General features: G+C 43.1%; 1 protein-coding gene across 1 annotated transcript in view; it reads right to left on the bottom strand.

Moving 5' to 3' along the window:
- The window catches only part of LOC117523448 (acylphosphatase-2-like), a 32,142-nt gene extending 17,758 nt beyond the window's left edge, over nucleotides 1-14,384 (bottom strand). Inside the window, exons 1-3 of the mRNA XM_034184987.1 lie at nucleotides 14,300-14,384; nucleotides 5,498-5,514; nucleotides 5,128-5,237 (exon numbers count right to left, since the gene is read on the bottom strand). Coding sequence (XP_034040878.1) covers nucleotides 5,128-5,237; nucleotides 5,498-5,514; nucleotides 14,300-14,369 — 197 coding nt within the window. The 5' untranslated portion in view covers nucleotides 14,370-14,384. The remainder of the gene's footprint in view (nucleotides 1-5,127; nucleotides 5,238-5,497; nucleotides 5,515-14,299) is intronic.
- Between the last annotated feature and the right edge of the window lie 8,175 nt (nucleotides 14,385-22,559).

Here is a 22,559-nt window from a genome sequence, read left to right as displayed (position 1 = left end):
CCGCAGAGAGGTGGCGTTGCTGTCTGGCTTTTATGGATGGATGAAATGATGAGATGATGAGTGGCACCTGCCACTCCCGGCTGCTTCCTCGAGGCGGCTGCGCCCTCTCGTGCCTAAAGCCAGCACTTCAGGCAGGGCGCCCTCTGGTGGTGGGCCAGCAGTACCTCCTCTTCAGCGGCCCACACAACAGGACCCCCCCCTCAACGGGCGCCTCCTGGCGCCCGACCAGGCTTGTCGGGATGTCGTGTGTAGAAGTCGGCCAGGAGGGCCGGGTCCAGGATGAAGCTCCTCTTCACCCAGGAGCATTCTTCGGGTCCATACCCCTCCCAGTCCACCAAATACTGGAACCCCCGGCCCTTTCGACGGACGTCCAGGAGCCTGTGAACCGTCCAAGCAGGCTCCCCGTCGATGATCCGGGCAGGAGGCGGCGCCGGTCCGGGGGTGCAGAGGGGCGAGGTGTGGCATGGATTGATCCGTGAGACATGAAGTACCGGGTGAATCCACAGTGAAGCTGGGAGCTGTAGCTTCACTGCGGCTGGGCTGAGGATCTTGAAGATCTTGAACGGTCCAATGTATTGTTCCTTCAACTTAGGGGTGTCCGCTTGTAAGGTGATGTCCTTTGTTGAAAGCCACACCTCCTGCCCGGGCTGGTATGCAGGGGCCGGGGAACGCCGGCAGTCTGCATGGGCCTTGGCCCTCGCCCGGGCCTTCAGCAGAGCAGAGCGGGCGGTGCGCCACACCCGACAGCATCCTCGTAGGTGGGCCTGGACCGAAGGGGCACCGACCTCTCCCTCCACCATTGAAAACAATGGGGGCTGGTACCCCAAACACACCTCAAATGGGGAGAGGCCGGTAGCAGAGGGCACTTGGCTATTATGAGCGTACTCGATCCAGGCCAGATGGTTACTCCAGGCCGCCGGGTGCACGGAGGTCACGCAGCGGAGGGCCTGTTCTAGCTCCTGGTTCACCCGCTCTGCCTGTCCGTTCATCTGTGGGTGGTACCCGGACGAGAGGCTCACGGTGGCCCCCAGTTCTCTGCAGAAACTCCTCCAGACTTGAGAGGAGAACTGAGGACCATGATCTGAGACAATGTCAGTTGGTATCCCATGCAGACGTACAATGTGATGGACCAGGAGGTCTGCGGTCTCCTGGGCTGTTGGGAGCTTCGGGAGGGCCACAAAGTGGGCCACCTTGGAGAATCGGTCCACTGTCGTGAGGATGGTGGTCATGCCCTGGGATGGCGGGAGCCCCGTGACAAAGTCCAGGCCGATGTGTGACCAGGGGCGATGAGGCACCGGAAGTGGCTGGAGGAGTCCCTGGGTCTTTTTATGGTCAGCCTTGCCTGTGGCACAGGTGGTACAGGCCTGGACGTACTCCCGGACGTCGGCCTCCATGGACGTCCACCAGAAACGCTGCCGGACCACTGCCACGGTTCTTCGCACCCCTGGGTGACAGGAGAGCTTGGAACCGTGACAGAAGTCCAGGACTGCAGCTCTGGCTTCTGGTGGGACGTATAGTCGATTCTTCGGGCCGGTCCCCGCGTCCGGGCTCCGTGCCAGGGCCTCCTGGACGGTCTTCTCCACGTCCCAGGTGAGGGTGGCATGATAGTGGACTCGGGGATGATAGGTTCCGGAGGATCTGACAGCTCCGCTTTGACTTCCTCTTCATGAACCTGGGACAAGGCGTCAGATCTTTGGTTCTTGGTCCCGGGGCGGTAGGTGATCTGGAAGTCAAAACGCCCGAAGAGAAGTGATCACTGGGCTTGCCTGGGGTTCAGACGCTTGGCGGTCTGGATGTACTCCAGGTTCCGATGGTCCGTGAAAACCGTAAATGGCACCGCAGCTCCCTCCAACAGGTGTCTCCACTCCTCAAGAGCCTCTTTCACCACAACGAGTTCCCGATTGCCCACGTCATAGTTCCGCTCTGCCGGGGTCAACCTGCGGGAAAAATAGGCACAGGGGTGGAGGACCTTATCGGACTCCCTGCTCTGGGACAGCACGGCTCCTATCCCTGAGTCAGAGGCATCCACTTCAACGATGAACTGGCGGTTAGGATCCCGGCTGCTTCCTCGAGGCGGCTGCGCCCTCTCGTGCCTGAAGCCCGCACTTCAGGCAGGGCGCCCTCTGGTGGTGGGCCAGCAGTACCTCCTCTTCAGCGGCCCACACAACAATTTTTCAGTTATTGCAGTTACTGAGACGTGGTTAAAAGAAGAGTATGTTGATTCTGTCCAGCTTGAGGGTTCTGATTTATTTATTTATTTATTTTTGCCAGAAATAAGGCAAACAAACGAGGTGGTGATGTTGCTCTTTATGTCGGATCAAATCATTACTGTGAAACTGTTGTGAATATGTCATTTTCTTTGGATGGTGTTATGGAGTGTGTTACTGTGGAGATTATTTGTGAAAAAATCAAAAAACATAATTATAAGTTGTATTTACAGAGTTCCTGGTTGAATATGAACATTTTTGTGGAGAAACTGAGTGAGACGTACAGCTCAGTTAAAAACACTAAGCTTTTGTTTGTTTGTGGAGACTTTAACATACAACCCCGATTCCAGTGAAGTTGGGACGTTGTGTCAAATGTAAATAAAAACAGAATACAATGATTTTCAAATCCTCTTCAACCTATATTCAATTGAATACACCACAAAGACAAGATATTTAATGTTCAAACTGATAAACTTTATTGTTTTTGTGCAAATATTTGCTCATTTTGAAATGGATGCCTGCAACAGGTTTCTAAAAAGCTGGGACAGTGGTATGTTTCCCACTGTGTTACATCACCTACACCAACAACACTCAATAAGTGTTTGGGAACTGAGGACACTAATTGTTGAAGCTTTGTAGGTGGAATTCTTTCCCATTCTTGCTTGATGTACGACTTCAATTGTCCAACAGTTCGGGGTCTCCGTTGTCGTATTTTGCGCTTCATAATGCGCCACACATTTTCAATGGGCGACAGGTCTGGACTGCAGGCAGGCCAGTCTAGTACCTGCACTCTTTTACTACGAAGCCACGCTGTTGGAACACGTGCAGAATGTGGCTTGGCATTGTCTTGCTGAAATAAGCAGGGACGTCCCTGAAAAAGACGTTGCTTGGATGGCAGCATGTGACCATAATATAGTTATTACCCCAAATTTCTACACAGTAGTTGAAATACAGTAAGACAATGAAATGCTTCTTGGTACTTTGGTTTGTATGTATTTGAAGTGTGGTTTCCAACTGATTTTCTCATCTATTATTACCCCAAGGAATTTATTTATTTTCATCAACCCTTTCAATCTGCACCACATCTATCTGTATTCATACTTGCTCATTGGTTCTGGTCAGTGAGCTTAAGAAACCAATTTTGTGTTCCAATAATTGGTGTTAAATGTATTCAAATCAATAAAATGACAAGGGTGTCCAAATTTATGCTCCTGTCTAATTTTGTTTAAAGAATTATTGCACACTTTCTGTAAATCCTACAACCCCTGGCAAAATGATGGAATCACCGGCCTCGGAGGTTGTTCATTCAGTTGTTTAATTTTGTAGAAAAAAAGCAGATCACAGACATGACACAAAACTAAAGTCATTTCAAATGGCAACTTTCTGGCTTTAAGAAACACTATAAGAAATCAGGAAAAATAATTGTGGCAGTTGCAGGTTGGAGCCTTGTCATGGACCATTTTCTTCAACTTCCACCAAAGATTTTCAATTGGATTAAGATCCGGACTATTTGCAGGCCATGACATTGATCCTATGTGTCTTTTTGCAAGGAATGTTTTCACAGTTTTTGCTTTATGGCAAGATGCATTATCATCTTGAAAAATGATTTCATCATCCCCAAACATCCTTTCAATTGATGGGATAAGAAAAGTGTCCAAAATATCAACGTAAACTTGTGCATTTATTGATGATGTAATGACAGCCATCTCCCCAGTGCCTTTACCTGACATGCAGCCCCATATCATCAATGACTGTGGAAATTTACATGTTCTCTTCAGGCAGTCATCTTTATAAATCTCATTGGAACGGCACCAAACAAAAGTTCCAGCATCATCACCTTGCCCAATGCAGATTCAAGATTCATCACTGAATATGACTTTCATCCAGTCATCCACAGTCCACGATTGCTTTTCCTTAGCCCATTGTAAGCTTGTTTTTTTCTGTTTAGGTGTTAATGATGGCTTTCGTTTAGCTTTTCTGTATGTAAATCCCATTTCCTTTAGGCGGTTTCTTACAGTTCGGTCACAGACGTTGACTCCAGTTTCCTCCCATTCGTTCCTCATTTGTTTTGTTGTGCATTTTTGATTTTTGAGACATATTGCTTTAAGTTTTCTGTCTTGATGCTTTGAGGTCTTCCTTGGTCTACCAGTATGTTTGCCTTTAACAACCTTCCCATGTTGTTTGTATTTGGTCCAGAGTTTAGACACAGCTGACTGTGAACAACCAACATCTTTTGCAACATTGCGTGATGATTTACCCTCTTTTAAGAGTTTGATAATCCTCTCCTTTGTTTCAATTGACATCTCTCATGTTGGAGCCATGATTCATGTCAGTCCACTTGGTACAACAGCTCTCCAAGGTGTGTTCACTCCTTTTTAGATGCAGACTAACGAGCAGATCTGATTTGATGCAGGTGTTAGTTTTGGGGATGAAAATTTACAGGGTGATTCCATAATTTTTTCCTCAGAATTGAGTGATTCCATATTTTTTTTCCTCTGCTTGGTCTAAAAAAGTAACCGTTACTGACTGCCACCATTTTTTTTCCTGATTTCTTATAGTGTTTCTTAAAGCCAGAAAGTTGCCATTTGAAATGACTTTAGTTTTGTGTCATGTCTGTGATCTGCTTTTTTTCTACAAAATTAAACAACTGAATGAACATCCTCTGAGGCCGGTGATTTCATAATTATTGCCAGGGGTTGTAGAAACTTCATTTCACTTCTCAAATATCACTGTGTTTGTCTGCTATATGATATATTTAACTGAAACTGCTGATCCAAACAACCAATGATTTATAAAGGAAAATCATGAAAATCATTGGGGGGGGCACAAACTTTTACATCCAACTGTAAATGCAGTCCATTTACCATTTATTATCATTATTATTATGAGATGGCGTTTGTCTCTGTTTCTGTGGACTCACATCTCTTCCACCATGTCAGCCGGACCCTGGATCTGACCCTGCACTGTCCCTCTGAAGGTGTTCTTCACCCAGCCAACCAGGCCCAGACGCAGCCCCTCCCTTTCTGTGTACTGCAACAAACAAACAAACAGTCAGCCTGGTTTGTATTTTGTTGTGAAGTTTTTTAAATTGAAGATTGTTTACTTTTAATTCTTTTTGAGTTTTTTTTTTTTATTAAAAATATTATTTCACTGAAATGACTGATGCATATGTTTGTGCCCCGTGAAGGAGGGACTGAAGTCTAACTATAAATACTCTAAAACTGATAAACCTGTTTACACTCCAGGACATTTAAACCAGTTTAATTTAAATCTAAGTGAAGTGAACTCACCATCCTGAAGCAGACTCCTGTCCAACAAACAAACACAGAAAAACAACAACAACATAGTTTCAGTCACAACAACAGACATTGAAAAATAAATAAAGATATTTTTTCTATCCGTGAAAGAACTGATGAGGTCTTTGGATCACAGAAGTGAGTGAAGATGTTCCCATTCCAAACAGTGTTTAATCAACTCTATCAGAGTCTCAAATCTACCCCAGCAGTGTTATATACGTGTTATACTCTGTTAGAACATTAAATGAACTCTATCACAGTGTTAAATCAACTTCATGTGAGTGTTAGAGAATCACAGTGTTAAATCAGATTGTCAAATCTACCTCAGCTGAGTGTTATATAATCTCTATCACAGTGTTAAATCACATTGTCAAATCTACCTCAGCTGAGTGTTATATAATATCTATCACAGTGTTAAATCACATTGTCAAATCTACCTCAGCTGAGTGTTATATAATCTCTATCACAGTGTTAAATCACATTGTCAAATCTACCTCAGCTGAGTGTTATATAATCTCTATCACAGTGTTAAATCACATTGTCAAATCTACCTCAGCTGAGTGTTATATAATCTCTGTCACAGTGTCAAATCACTCTCTTAGACCATTAAATCAACTCTAACACAGTGTTAAATCAATTCCATCAGAGTGTTAAATAATCTCTATCAGTCTTAAATCATCCGGTTAGACCATTAAATCAACTCTATCAGTGTCAAATCTACCCTGGCTGAGTGTTATATAATCTCTGTCACAGTGTCAAATCACTCTCTTAGACCATTAAATCATCTCTAACACAGTGTTAAATCAATTCCATCAGAGTGTTAAATAATCTCTATCAGTCTTAAATCATCCGGTTAGACCATTAAATCAACTCTATCAGTGTCAAATCACTCTCTTAGACCATTAAATCAACTCTATCAGTATCTAATCACTCTCTTAGACCATTAAATCAACTCTAACACAGTGTTAAATCAATTCCATCAGAGTGTTAAATAATCTCTATCAGTCTTAAATCATCCAGTTAGACCATTAAATCAACTCTATCAGTGTCAAATCTACCCTGGCTGAGTGTTATATAATCTCTGTCACAGTGTCAAATCACTCTCTTAGAACATTAATTCAACTCTATCACAGTGTTAAATCAACTACATCAGAGTGTTAAATAATCTATCAGTGTTAAATCAGCCTGTTAGAACATGACATCAACTGTATCAGTGTTAAATTGATTCCATTACAGTTTTAAATAACCTCTATCACAGTGTTAAATAAACTCTATTAGAGTGTTAAATAATCTCTATCACAGTGTTAAATAAACTACATTACTGTTAAATAATCTCTATCACAGTGTTAAATCACCATGCTAGAACACTAAATCAACTTTATCAGTGTTAAATCAACTCCATTAGAGTGTTAAATAAGTTCTGTCACAGTGTTAAATCAATTCTATTAGAGTGTTAAATAATCTATCACAGTGTTAAATATCCCTGTTAGATCATTAAACCAACTCTATCAGTATTAAATCAACTCTATTAGAGTGTTAAAAATATCTGTCATGGTGTTAAATTAATTCTATTAGAGGGTCACAGTGTTAAATCAACTCTATTAGAGTGTTAAATAATCTCTACCACAGTGTTAAATCACCCTGTTAGAACATTAAATTAACTATATCAGGGTTAAATCAACTCCATTAGAGTGTTAAATAATTTCTGTCACAGTGTTAAATCAACTCTATTAGAGTGTTAAATAATCTCTATCACAGTGTTAAATCATCATGTTAGACCATTAAATCAACTTTATCACAGTGTTAAACAATGTTTATCACAGTGTTGAAGTATGTTCAGTATATCACAGTGTTAACACCTGCAGTCCCAGAGAGCGGACTTTAGTCTGCAGTGAAAATCCACCCAAAGTTTAGCATGCCACCTGCCAGCACCCCCCCCCCCCCCCACACACACACACACATACTCACAGAACACCTGAGAAACAGACTTTCTTTTCCCTGAAAAGCCTTCAGTTAATTCAAAATGCTGCAGCTAGAGTACTGACGGGGACTAGAAGGAGAGAGGATCAGGTGACCCTGAACCATCCCTTAGTTATGCTGCTATAGACTTAGACTGCTGGGGGGTTCCCATGATGCACTGAGTGTTTCTTTCTCTTTTTGCTCTGTATGCACCACTCTGCATTTAATCATTAGTGATTGATCTCTGCTCTCTTCCACAGCATGTCTTTTTCCTGGTTCTCTCCCTCAGCCCCAACCAGTCCCAGCAGAAGACTGCCCCTCCCTGAGCCTGGTTCTGCTGGAGGTTTTTTCCTGTTAAAAGGGAGTTTTTCCTTCCCACTGTAGCCAAGTGCTTGCTCACAGGGGGTCGTTTTGACCGTTGGGGTTTTTCTGTAATTATTGTATGGCTTTTGCCTTACAATATAAAGCGCCTTGGGGCAACTGTTTGTTGTGATTTGGCGCTATATAAATAAAATTGATTTGATTTGATTTCAAGTTGGGGGGGGGGTTGGAGTATGTTACATCCAAGTCTGACATGTTTGGAATCAAGTTTAGGATTGCAGCAGATCTGGACACGAAATACATGTCATGCCGTCCCTTACTCGGGAAAAGATCCCACTCATCCGTTGGGAGACAGGCTGACGGAGAATGAATGGTTTTGAAGTTGATGGAACCATTTATGGACCAAGGACTGTAACTACGGACAATTTCTAAAGTTGAATTAGTTTAACATCAAAATATTCAGCCTCAAAAAATTTAACCTGTAAAAAAAAAAATTCAACCTAAAAAAATTTTCAACCTCAAAAAAAAAAAAAAAAAAAAAAAAAAAAAAAATCAGACTAAAAAAAGTCAACCTAAAAAAACAGAAAAGCAGGGTTTCTATGTTTTGAGGTTGAATTTTTTTAGGCTGAAGTTTCTGAGGCTGAATATTTTGATGCTAAACAAATTCAACCTTAGAAAATTGACTTCAAACTCTGATTTTGATGCTGAAAATAGTTCAACCTTAAAAATTTAAATTCATACTCTGATGGCACAGATTTACTTCCACAGACAGTATGTTGGGCTGGTGAGATTCACATTACAGGTAGGAACCTCCTCGTGTGTTACGGTGGAGACCTCTCACTGTGTTGGCATACTGAGAGGAAGAAACATGTTTTGCAGAGGAGGGTGCAGGCAGCAGAACTGGAAGCGTCTGAGCCTACAAGTTAAACCATGTTTATCACTGTTTGTTTTCTTTCAGCCACCGTCTTTAAAAGGATCACAGACATTATAAAGAGTCAACGCCACCTTAGTAGCCCGACAACCGGCCCTGAATTGGGCCAGATCCTGGCCTCTCTCTCCCAGCCTTTGATTGGTTGGCGGCCGAGACGCTGACGTCAGCCCATGCGTCAGCCTCATGTGGGTGTGGCGCGAGCACTGCTCTCCTATTGGTCGTTTAGGAGTGGGAAATCTCACTCCAAAATGGAGGCTGGTATCCAGCCCAAGTGGGCCCAATTCATAACCGGGCCGGTTGTCGGGCTACTGCATTGGTTGTTGAGGCGCAAGAAATGCGGCCGGCATGTTGGAGCGGTCATCGTGGTGATTCCATCATAAGGCAGAGTGAAGGTTTGATTTTATATTCTTGTTTATTTTTAATCTTTCTATAATAAAGTTGCTTTGTTCTTTGTTATTTTCTCCGTTCTATAAAGTGTCTTTTAGCACTGTGTAAAGCGCCATATAAATATAATGTATTATTATGATTATTATAAGGTGCTGAGAGCTGCACAGAGCTCTGTGTATGTACAGTCCCTCTGTCAGGGCTTTGAGCTGGAAAACTTTCACAAGCAACTTTGTACATGTGTAAATATGGTTTGGGGCGGGACGTCATGTTCTTGTGTTAATTTGACAATTTACATTTACATTTTATTCTCTCTCTGCTTGGTGCAGTCTTGGAACTCTCTCTTTCTCTCTCTGACCTGAAGTACAGTTGTATGTAAAAGTTTGGTCACCCCTTATAATTTGCATGATTCTTCTTTAGAAATCATTGGTTGTCTGGATCTGAAATGTCAGTTAAATATATCATATAGCAGACAAACAGTGATATTTAAGAAGTGAAATGAACTTTATAGGATTTACAAAAAGTGTGCAATAATTATTTAAACAAAATTAGGCAGGAGTATAAATTTGGGCACCCTTGTCATTTTATTGATTTGAATACATTTAGCACTAATTATTGGAACATAAAAATTGGTTTGGTAAGCTCATTGACCCTTGACCTCCTTACACAGGTAAATCCAATCACCATTTGCAAATGTTTCCCCTCTTTGCATCTCTTCTAATGAGTGGCAACATGGGAGCCTCTAAACAACTCTCAAATGACCTGAAAACAAAGATTGTTTTTATCTGAAAGCAGATAAGCTGAAGTCACAGATGGTGAGAACAGTCATAGTCAACCCACAGACCTGCTCTAAAGACCTACAACATGATCTTGCTGCAGATAGTGTCTCTGTGCATCGTTCAACTATACAGCGCACTTTGTACAAAGAGATGCTGTATGATGCTGTAATGCAGAGGAACAACTAGGCAACGACCCTAAACACTGCTCAAAATCTACTAAGACATTCATACAGAGGAACAAGTCCAATGTTTTGGAATGGACATCTCAGTCCCCAGACCTGAATATTATTGAAAATCTGTGGTGTGATTTTAAGCGGGCTGTCCATGCTCAGAAACCAACAAACCTGAGATGTTTTGTAAAGAAGAATGGACCAAAATACCTTCAACCAGAATCCAGACTGTCATTGGAAGCAATAGGAAGTGTTTAGAGGCTGTTATTTCTGCAAAAGGAGGATCTACTAGATACTGATGTATTTTTTTCTGTTGGGGTGCCCAAATTTATGCACCTGCCTAATTTTGTTTAAATAATTATTGCACACTTTCTGTAAATCCTATAAACTTCATTTCACTTCTCAAATATCACTGTGTTTGTCTGCTATATGAGATATTTAACTGAAATTGCTGAGCCAGACAACCAGTGATTTATAAAGGAAAATCATGGAAATCATCAGGGGGGTCCAAACTTTTGCATACAAATGTATATTGATATGCTATATTATTTATATATATTATAATTTTTTGATATATAACTTTTTTATATTAATACTCTCTATTTGATTTATATGTATTGTAATTTTCTCTGATATCCAACTTTTATCTAATATATATTTCAAATTATGAATGATATTGATACTCTCTATATAATTGATATATATTGTGCTATTCTCCGATGTATAACGTTTATCTATTTTATATATATATATATATATATATATATATATATATATATATATATATATATATATGAATGATACTCATACTCATACTCATATATGATTATATGATATAATTTTCTGTGATATATTGATAATATTGATGCAGCCGGTCTGCTCTGTGTCAGTCTGATCCCATCAGATCTCAGAAGCTAAGCAGTGCAGGATCTGGTTAGTACTTGGATGGGAGACCTCGTCGGAACACCATCGGCTGTGTGTGTTTCTCCAGGCAACACTGGAGTTGCATCGGGAAGGGCATCCGGCATAAAATTTGTGCCAAATACCAGTGCGAATCTGGCTGTATCCGCTGTGGTGACCCCGAACAAAAATGGGAGCTGCCGAATGGACGACAACAACAACAACAACATATTGATAATATTGATACTCTATCTATCTAAATTATATTGATACTCTGATTTCTATAAATTTTCATTTTCTCTGATATATAACCTATATCTATTGTTATGTTTTATATAGGAATATAATGTAAAAATCAGTTTAGTATTCAGAGAGTTATGATGGATTAAATGCGCTGTGCCTGTTGAACAGCACTGAGTGGAGCGGGTCGGTTGACCAGCCCAAGATGGTGGCCCCACTGCTCATCAGCACCAATAGGCAGCAGCGGTCGATGGGGCATCTAAGAGGATCACCACAGCAGTGCAGTTCCACTTTGGGTCAGTCTACATTCTGTGAGGCACGCCCACTGGGACCTAGTCTGACAACCGGCCCGCCTATGAATTGAGCCGGATACTGGCCTCCATTCTGGCATGAGATTTCCCACTGCTAAACGACCAATAGGAGAGCAGCGCTGGAACTCCCTCTCCTAAATGACCAATAGGAGAGCAGCGCTGGAACTCCCTCTCCTAAATGACCAATAGGAGAGCAGCGCTGGAACTCCCTCTCCTAAACGACCAATAGGAGAGCAGCGCTGGAACTCCCTCTCCTAAACGACCAATAGGAGAGCAGCGCTGGAACTCCCTCTCCTAAACGACCAATAGGAGAGCAGCGCTGGAACTCCCTCTCCTAAACGACCAATAGGAGAGCAGCGCTGGAATTCCCTCTCCTAAACGACCAATAGGAGAGCAGCGCTTGCGCCACATCAGCTTGAGGGTGACGCATGGGCTGATGTCAACGTCTTGGCTGCCAACCAATCACAGACTAGGAGAGAGAGGCCAGGATCTGGCCCAATAAGTGAAGTGCATATCCGTGCTGTGCAGTGCATTATGGGTAGGCTACATTTTTCAGCTACCAATCCACATTCAAAGATGGTGGAAAGCAGCGAGTGCTGTGATTTGGATAATTTCAACTGCTGGAAAGTTGACGATTTAAAGCGTTTCCGTAAGTTCTGTGGATTGCCTGTTACAACCAGGACAGAGTACGGCAGGAGAGAGAAACGGAAAGAAGAGCTGGCTGTGTTTGCGTGCTCTGCATCGGTACAGAAACTACTGTTAGTGCCGACAAAGGAGGAAGAGAGAGCTGCTGTCGAAAATGACCTGTCCTTGTTGATAGTTGGACACAAAGAAATTTCTGACCCACTGAAGGCAACTGACAGACGGTTAGACGAAGTCCAGAGACTGAAACTGTGGATACTGCAGAATATTTGCTAAGCAGGGATTAGAAACCAGTATTCTGCCGGCTTCGTAATAATGACAATGAAGGTGGGTCTCACATATAACCTCTTTGGTGTCACGTTTGTTTTGATGTTAACAGACATACGACATGTGCATTCATGCAGTTTGTTTATAGAACATGTCAATACAGTGGTCCTTCGCTATAACGCGGTTCCCCTTTCGTGGCCTCGCAGTTTTGCGGATTTTTTAGTCCAATTTTGCATGCTTTTTTTTTACAGCACATTGTGTTCCGCGTCCTCATCAAGCAGTCGGTCGCGGCACCGCGAAGGCAGAGTACGCACATTGTGTTCTGCGTGTCTGTTTATAAGAATCTTCTCGTCCAGAAGAAAAAAAGAGCACCAACAACTACCCATAACTGTGTTCTTCACTCTGAAAAAGACACCTGCAGCGAGGTGTGACTCAGTGGAAAAAGACACCTGCAGCGAGGTGTGACTCAGTGGAAAAAGACACCTGCAGCGAGGTGTGACTCAGTGGAAAAAGACACCTGCAGCGAGGTGTGACTCAGTGGAAAAAGACACCTGCAGCGAGGTGTGACTCAGTGGAAAAAGACACCTGCAGCGAGGTGTGACTCAGTGGAAAAAGACACCTGCAGCGGAGCGACGCCACAATAAAGAGGCGCGATCAGAGGAACTATGAAATACTGGTCAGTCACTATTAATCATTTCTTATGTGTCCAACCTCGTACGTTGATTGTTAAAATTAAATTTGTTACGTCTAAAAGCCATCATAATTATTTATAGGAAAACGTTCTATTTTTATTTCTCAAACAAATGTTTGGGCCTGAAAACAGGTTGGTCTTATTTTTCTACTCAGGTTTGAACTTTGAGAGTGTTTACACACAAGAGAAAAGTGAGAAAATGTTCATGCCTGATTGAGAAAAGTGTATAAAGTGTGTAGTGAGGAGTTTTACAGCCTTAAAATGTCTATAATAATTGTAAAAAAAAATAATGCTGACTACTTTGCGAATTTCGCATATTGCAGGTTATTTTTAGAACATAACTCCCGCGATAAACGAGGGATCACTGTATTACAATATTACACACCACGTCATTGATGACGCAACATTACAGTCATAAGCCGATGCACGAAAACGTCAGTTTCAGGATGTTGACAGAATAAATGTGCAAAAAACGTACAATTTTAGTCCGTCTTTTACGTCTGTCTGGATCTTTTCTGTGGGGAAATTGTGTAGAATGAACGGAGGTTTACGACCACATTTCTTCTTCTTTCCGTCTTTGTGTGGACTCGGCGGAGCTTTGCAATCGTGTGTTTTCAGCCAACTTTCAAGCCTATAAATTCCATTCGAGCATTTGAAAACGGCACAATGTGCACCTGTCATGAAATTCAATGGCAGCGGTGTGAGTTTGGTAGCCCCCGTTTGACCCACACATGTGCAGATGTGTTGCGCACTTTGCTTATTCAGGGCAGGTTGTGGGGCTAACTGGGACCATGTGCATGGTGACACGCCCACTGAGAAGGTGTGTGCTCTGTGAGACACGCCCACTGAGCTGTTCTGCTATTACACTGATTCTGCTAATAAATTTGGAGAGGGGGCGTGGCCAACAGCAGCCATTTCCATTTAAAGCAGCAGGCACATTTCTCAAAGCCCTAATAATAATAATAATAATAATAATAATAATAATAATAATAATTGTTGCTTTTTATTTTATTTCTGACGTATATCCTCGGTGTCTGTTGTTCTTTTTGAGTATAAACTACTTGATTTTGTGGGTGAAAAGCTAAAATAATGTGTTTGTGTGTGTTTGAAAGCTTCAGTTGAGCAGCAGACAGACGCTTGTGGCTAAAATAAGCAGCAGATCATTTTACAGCCACGACACACGAAGGCGACTCATACAGACCCTGAACATAACCGAAAACCTCAAAGTCCACCGACACCAGTTTAACTCCCGCCGAGTCTCCCTCAGACATCCCGACAGAGACACAGACAAACACAGCAGAGGTCAAAGGGCACCTGGGTTTTCTGTGTGCAGTCTGCACCAATCACAGCCTCAGGACTGTTAAAGGAAACTCTCCCCTCCAATGGCAGAGCTGATGGTCTGTGCAAGCTTCCACACCACACAAGGCCTTTGTGATGTCATTAAACACAGAAATCTGTCTCCTTCAAGTCCCAGCATGCACCACGGCTGTGTTCTGGTGCCCTATGTCTGGCTCTGGTCCCTGTGGTCCACTTTAACGGCTCACAGACTAAACTCAGGCCTTGAAATTACTCAGTTTGTACAAATGCTCCAGAATTCACAGAAAATGTGTTCATTGTTGTTTAAAATGAAAAACAAGATTAACAAGTAAAAAAAGTAGCCTTTTTTTTGAAAAATAAAATAAAGATTAAATAAGGTTCAGAACAAAAAGTTTATACAACAGTAATACAACAATTGGCCACTAGAGGTCGTAGGACGTCGTTAAATGGATGTCTAACAGCTTTTCTTGAGTTACATTTTCTGAAAGGGTGCCTCATATTCTCACAACACACACACACACACACACACACACACACACACACACACACACACACACACACACACACACACACACACACACACACCATTGTGAAACACTTTCAAATCAACAGCAACACACTGATGTGTTTTACACAAAACACTGAAGTCAAAATCTTTTAATTTACCTTTTCTCAAACAAGAGGTGAAAGTTATAGTATTTAGCAACAAACGTGTTTTTCCCTGTTGTTTGTTTCTTTGTTTGTTTGTTTTCAACAAAGAAATAGAAATTTCATACAAATACCTAAAGAGAGACAGAGTACTGTCCAGTTCAAATTCAAAACACAAATCAAAACAGTGAAAGAACAAGTGTTTACAGTACTGCAGATTACATCCATGGTACAGTAACATCAGAATAATACTGCACTTGACAGTACTACCCACTGTGGGGTGGCGTATCTGTCTTTGTCTTTCTCTGTCTCTGGGTCTTATCACCTCCATGATTGCAGAATTGACTTAAACGTCTCACCTAAGCGCTATTTGTAGTGTCACAGGTCAGACTGATTGGTGGTGAGTTTTCAGATGTGTGCATAAGTATTTCCAATTTCCAGATGTGTTTTTCATTTTTATTAAGTGTTTTCCCAATGATAAGGTATGTTATTTTTGAGTTAAGTGTGTACTGTAGGAAACTGTGCGTCATGTTCTGCAAAAACTGTGTTGAAGAATTGCAAGCAAAGTGCAAAGCAGAAAATGTGTTTAAGGTTTTGTCACATTGTGCTTTAGCTATTGCTACAAGAAGTTTTACATTTGAAGTTTTAGTCTAAGCATTCGCTTTTTGGATGTAAGCAGTTGGCAAAAACTGTAAAAGACAGAAAGTCTCTTGTTTTCACAAGAGACTTTCTGTATGAAAATTGTGGCAAATGCAGAGAAGTGTGTGTAGTGTTTTGAAAAAATTGTGTTCTAAATAGAACTTTACTGATCCCTTGGAAAGACTCCCTCAGGGAAGTTGAGGTTCCAGCAGCATTGTATAGCAGCACACAGGGTAAGAAGCACACAGAACACCAAAAGTGAAAGTAAAAAACAAAACAAAAAAACAACCAAACAAAAAAAAACAAAAAACAAAACTGCACATATAAAAATCAGACATACTGATCAATACTGGTTTACTGGCTACTACTGTTTCTCTCCTTCCTGTCCTCTGTCTTCCTGTTCCTCCTCCTCCCCCTGAGTGAGGAGTTGTACAGTCTGATGGTCTGAGGGACAAAGGAGTTTCTCAGTCTGTTGGTCCTGTACTTGGGAAGCAGCAGTCTGTGCAGAGGCTGACTGGCATCGTCCAGAATGTCCAGCTGTTTGTCCAGTGTTCTCTTCTCTGCACCGTCACCAGAGAGTCCAGCTTCATACCAACCACAGAGCCAGCCCACCTGATCAGTTTGTCCAGCCTGGATGTGTCCTCCTTGGATGTGCTGCCCCCCTCCCCCCCAGCACACCATGATGTAAAAGAGGACGCTGGCTACTACTGACTGGTAGAACATCCAGGGGGGGTTTCCTGCAGATGTTAAATGACCGCAGCCTCCTCAGGAAGTCCAGGCTGCTCTGTCCCTTCCTGTACAGGTGGTTGATGTTAGTTGTCCAGTCCAGTTTGCTGTCCAGCCACAGCCTGAGGTACTTGCAGGAATCCACAGCCTCCACCTCAGCTCCCTGGATCAGAACTGGTTGCAAACCTGGTCTGGACTTCCCAAAGTCAATGATCAGCTCCTTTGTCTTTGAGGTGTTGAGCTGTACGTGGTGTGTGTGGCACCAGGCAGCCAAGTCCTTCACTAGGCTCCTGTACTTCTCCTCTCTGTCATCCCTGATGCATCCAACAATGGTTGTGTCATCTGCAAACATCTGGATGTGACACAGTTCAGAGTTGTAGCAGATGTCAGAGGTGTACAGGGTGAAGAGAAGAGGGGCCAGCACTGTGCCCTGGGGTGCTCCGGTGCTGCTGATCACAGAGTCAGACGTGATATCCCTCTGCCTTGACATTCTTTGTACATTTTTTACATTTGCGCAATATCTCTAAAATTAGAAAGGTCTTGTCTCAGAGTGATGCTGAAAAACTAATTCATGCATTTATTTCCTCTAGGCTGGACTATTGTAATTCATTATTATCAGGTTGTCCTAAGAGTTCCCTGAAAAGCCTTCAGTTAATTCAAAATGCTGCAGCTAGAGTACTGACAGGGACTAGAAGGAGAGAGCATATCTCACCCATATTGGCCTCTCTTCATTGGCTTCCTGTTAATTCTAGAATAGAATTTAAAATTCTTCTTCTTACTTATAAGGTTTTGAATAATCAGGTCCCATCTTATCTTAGGGACCTCGTAGTACCATATCACCCCAATAGAGCACTTCGCTCTCAGACTGCAGGCTTACTTGTAGTTCCTAGGGTTTGTAGGAGTAGAATGGGAGGCAGAGCCTTCAGCTTTCAGGCTCCTCTCCTGTGGAACCAGCTCCCAATTCAGATCAGGGAGACAGACACCCTCTCTACTTTTAAGATTAGGCTTAAAACTTTCCTTTTTGCTAAAGCTTATAGTTAGGGCTGGATCAGGTGACTCTGAACCATCCCTTAGTTATGCTGCTATAGACGTAGACTGCTGGGGGGTTCCCATGATGCACTGTTTCTTTCTCTTTTTGCTCTGTATGCACCACTCTGCATTTAATCATTAGTGATCGATCTCTGCTCCCCTCCACAGCATGTCTTTTTTCTGGTTCTCTCCCTCAGCCCCAACCAGTCCCAGCAGAAGACTGCCCCTCCCTGAGCCTGGTTCTGCTGGAGGTTTCTTCCTGTTAAAAGGGAGTTTTTCCTTCCCACTGTAGCCAAGTGCTTGCTCACAGGGGGTCGTTTTGACCGTTGGGGTTTTACATAATTATTGTATGGCCTTGCCTTACAATATAAAGCGCCTTGGGGCAACTGTTTGTTGTGATTTGGCGCTATATAAATAAAATTGATTTGATACTGTGGCCTGTTGGTGAGGTAGCTGGAAATCCAAGTGACCAGGCAGGGGTCCACTCGCATCCTGTTCAGTTTGTCCTGGACCACAAGGGGCTGGATGGTGCTGAAGGCACTCGAGAAGTCCAGGAAGAGAATCTTCACTGTGTTGTTTCCCTTATCCAGCTGCGAGTGGACTCGTGTAGCAGGTAGAGGATGGCATCCTCCACACCAACACCCACCTGATATGCGAACTGCAGACAGCCCTGGGCATGTTGCACCTGGGGTTTGAGGACGTTGAGGAAGAGCTGCTCCAAGCTCTTCATCAGGTGTGAGGCAAGTGTCACTGGTTGGAAGTCATTCAGCTCACTGGACTGGTTCTTCTTAGGAACTGAAACAATGCATGAAGTTTTCCAGAGGGTGGGCACTCTCCCTAGCTGCAGGCTAAGGTTGAAGTTACATTGTAGCGGTTCTCCCAGTTCAGCCGCACAGGTCTTCAGTAGTCGGGGACACGCCTTGTCTGGGCCTGCTGCTTTCCTGGGATGAAGCTTTCTCAGCTGTCCTCTGAGCTGGTCCACAGTGATGTATGGAGAAAGTTGTGTTGGGGGGGGTCTACTGCTGTGATGTCTGAGGGGAGGAGGAGACATGTCTGCAGTGAAAGAGAGGGTGGACTGCTTGAACTGGTTGAAGAAGTTGTTTGCTCTCTCTGTTGTCCCCTGTGTCTCTGGTCTTTGTCTTATGGCCTGTGATGGTTTTCACACTTTCCCAGACCTCCCTCATGTTATTTTGTTTCAGCTTGTGCTCCACCTTTCTCCTGTTGACCTTTGCTGCCCTCATGCAAAGAGGGGGGGGGGGGGGGGGGATGACTCTGTATGCATCCCTCACATTAACATACAGTAAGTCAATTGTCCAGTTTTTTCTTGTTGGACAGTCCACAACCTGGTGAACAGCAGCCAAAGTAGGGAACTGCAATTTGAGTGCAAAGCAGGAATTGTGCTGGTAGTTGATCAGAGTTGGTTTAGGGGGTTGGTGCAGTACTTCCATGTTGTGGTCAATGAGTCTCAAGTAATTTCAATTCAATTTTCAATTTATTTTCATTTATATAGCGCTAAATCACAACAGAGTTGCCTCAAAGCGCTTCACACAAGTAAGGTCTAACCTTACCAACCCCCAGAGCAACAGTGGTAAGAAAAAAAACTCCCTCTGAGGAAGAAACCTCTCTGTGGAATGATATTTTCGAAAAGCAGACTGCAGTGGCTTATTCTCAGTAAGATAGTCTACAAGCTGCCGTGACACCACTTTTTCCAGAATTTTAGAGAAAAATGATAGATTTGATATCGGCCGATAGTTTTTCACTACACTAGGGTCAAGATTAGGTTTCTTAAGTAATGGTTTAATCACTGCAGATTTGAAACATTTAGGAACAGATCCAGAAGTTAAAGAAAGATTAATCATTTCCAGCACAGTCGGCCCAAGAGTGGACCACAGGTCCTCAAACAGTTCTGTATAGGATCAAATAAACAGGTTGTGCTTTTTGTTGACGAGTTTTGTCAGCATGTCTAGTGAGATACTATCAAATTCTGTAAATCTAGGTAATACCTCAGTAATGGCGCCCACCTCAATAGCAGGGTGTAGTGGCTGGATTAAGGCATGCTGGGATATGTTTAACCTGATGTCTTCTATTTTCTTCTCAAAGTAATCCAGGAAATCTTGTGCTGTAAAAGTAGAGCGAACTACAGGTGGTTGTCCATGAATAAGTGTTGCCACCGTGTCAAACAAGAACTTTGAGTTATGCTTGTTTTTGTTGATCAAATCAGAGTAGTAGGTCCACTTTGTAGCCAATAATGCATGATTATAGTCTAAGATAGCATCACACCACGCAAGGTGAAATACTTCTCATTTTGAACAACGCCATTTCCGTTCTAGACCTCTTGCTTTATGCTTGAGGTCACGCAGATAATCACTGAACCAAGGTGACAGTGATTTGGGGGAGCGCGGTTTTAACACAGGTGGTGCAGTCATGTCGAGTGTAGTTTTGAGCACTGAGTTTAAACTATCCACAAGTCTGTCTACTGACTGGATATTTGTCAGATGTGAAGCTAAGACATCAGTACCAGTATTTTGTGTTACACACACACACACACACACACACACACACACACACACACACACACAACAAAAACAATCACATTTGAAAATTTAGTTTGAAGCAAAGTATCAACAATTAAAGAAAAAAGCAATGAAATTATTTGTGTGGAGAAAACTATCAGCAGTCGGACCATCGAGTCTCTATTAAACTCTTTAGTGCTACAGGAATATAATCTGCACACACACACACACACACACACACACACACACACACACACACACACACACACACACACACACACACACACACACACACTGCTCAGTGTTGTCACAGTCAGATGCACGTGTCACAGTTCTGCTTTCGTTTGAACAGACTGAACATGAAACAGGACCACAGCAGGTCCACCTCAGCCTAGAATCAGATCAAAGGCCAACCAGGAAATAAAACTCCCAAGTAGTGACCCGTCGGACTCGTCAGACACCGTGCGGTCTCTGAAGTTCTGTAATCAGAATGTGCGTGGAATCTGCAACGATCACAGTGTCGTCTACAAAGTCAACATTAAGAAACCTCTCAGTAACAAAGGAACCTCATCCACTGGTTTCCTCAGCCCAAGCCAACACTCAGCCTACACAAATACTGAATGGAGCCAGAACACATCCCTGAGGAACACCAAAATTTACTGAAAAAAATAATAGACTCCACCCCCAGTCCAAACAGTACTTGCAGTGTATGTCCAGGCTGGTTGTGATGTCCAACAATGTCTTGGGGATCCTGTAAACTCTAACATGAACCTTAGATGTGCATTTCTTTTATTGATTGATTTTTTAAATTCTGGCTGCACAACCACAAGTCTTCCTGATGGTCATAACCAGAAGAATTTTTTGATATATGAAGACAGTGGACTCAAATTAGAATGGCACCCAGAGTGCACACCTCCATCACCGTGATAGTTACTATTAGTGACACCAAGACACAGACAAGAGCTGTCAGAATTTTTACTTTAACCCATGAGGACACTGGCTTTGTAAGACAGCTCCTGTTTCAAAGCTCCTCACCTGTCTCTCAGGGTGAATCTGCAGGTTCTCATCTGTCTTCAGACCTCCTTCCCTGTAAATCCAAAGCTTCTAAATAGTCTCTCACTCACTCATCTTCACCTGCTTATCCGGGTTTGGGTCGTGGGGGAAACAGCTCCAGCAGGGGACCCCAGACTTCTCTTTCCTGGGCCACATTGACCACCTCTGACTGTGGGATCCTGAGGAGTTCCCAGGCCAGTGTGGAGATATAATCTCTCCACCTAGTCCTGGGTCTTCCCCGGGGTCTCCTCCCAGATGGACGTGCCTGGAACACCTCCCTAGGGAGGGGCCCAGGATGCATCCTTACCAGATGCCCGGACCACTTCAGCTGGCTCCTTTCAACATGAAGGAGCAGCGGCGCTACTGCGAGCTGCCCACAGATGACCGAACTTCTCACCCTATCTCTAAGGGAGACACTTAGTCGCTGAGAGAAATTCATAGCATCTTTGACGGCCTTGAAGCAGTCTGGAGATCCTCACCTGTCTGTGAAAGTGAATCCAGGACTCCCTGTCTCCTTCTAAGAGCCGGTCCAGATCACCAAGTGAGTTTCTAAAACCATGTCCAGGGTGCCGAGGGGAGTTTCTAAGAGCAGGTCCAGAACTAGGGGTAATTATTTTTATCCAAAATTCTATTAATCCCTTAAAAAAAAGCAGGCAGTAAATTTAAACTGAGTCTTAAATCTCAAAGAACCAAAACATTGTGATTTCAGGTCCTCACAAGACCCTTTAAACACAGCAGGTTTGACCTTTATGTGTGTGTTTACACTTCTGCTCATTTATGCCAAATGGTGTGTGTGTGCGTGTGTGTGTTTCCACTCAGATGAGCCTTCTGTTCGGCATGCCTTCACTCTCAGTCAGCTGGGTTTTTAGGTCACAGTGTTCTTTCTGTTGTGCACACACACACACACACACACACACACACACACACACACACACACACACACACACACACACACACACACACACATTAGATGCTATGAGGCACTGGGCTGTGCGTGTGCGCGCGTGTGTGTGTGTGTGTGTGTGTGTGTGTGAGATGCTGGAGGGTTTAGCGTCCACTGTTGTGTAACATGTCAACTCCTTTTACTAAAGTCATCCTAGTTGTACAGATGAAAGTGGTATTAGCATTAGCATTAGCATTAGCGTCGTTGGGTGAAATCTAACATTCATTCAACGTGAGCGTGTTGTCTTCACCGTGTCATGACGTCATCTCACAGTGTAAATCTCTTTAACTCTCACTTGTTTTTTTGTTTGTTTGATTTTGCTCTTCCCGCGTGAACTTCAGTTCCGCTTCACTGCCCCGCCCCCTCTCCACACAGCGACTCTGATTGGTCACCAGCACAGTGTCCGTGTTTCAGTCGATTTGTGACATTTTCACATTTCACACGATACAAACTTCAGGAGTTACTGCAACACCTACTTCTCCTTTCAGAACGTTTATTCTTACATTATGTTCATTCCACTTCAATATGAAACTGATGCTGTTCAGCGATAAAATCTCTGACGAGACTTTAACAAACGCACAAACTTTAGCTTC

The sequence above is a fragment of the Thalassophryne amazonica genome, chromosome 13 (genome assembly GCF_902500255.1).
Source record: "Thalassophryne amazonica chromosome 13, fThaAma1.1, whole genome shotgun sequence".
In the NCBI taxonomy this organism is placed as follows: Eukaryota; Metazoa; Chordata; class Actinopteri; order Batrachoidiformes; family Batrachoididae; genus Thalassophryne; species Thalassophryne amazonica.
Note: the sequence above shows the minus strand (reverse complement) of the source record. Positions and strands in the feature narration are given on the sequence as shown.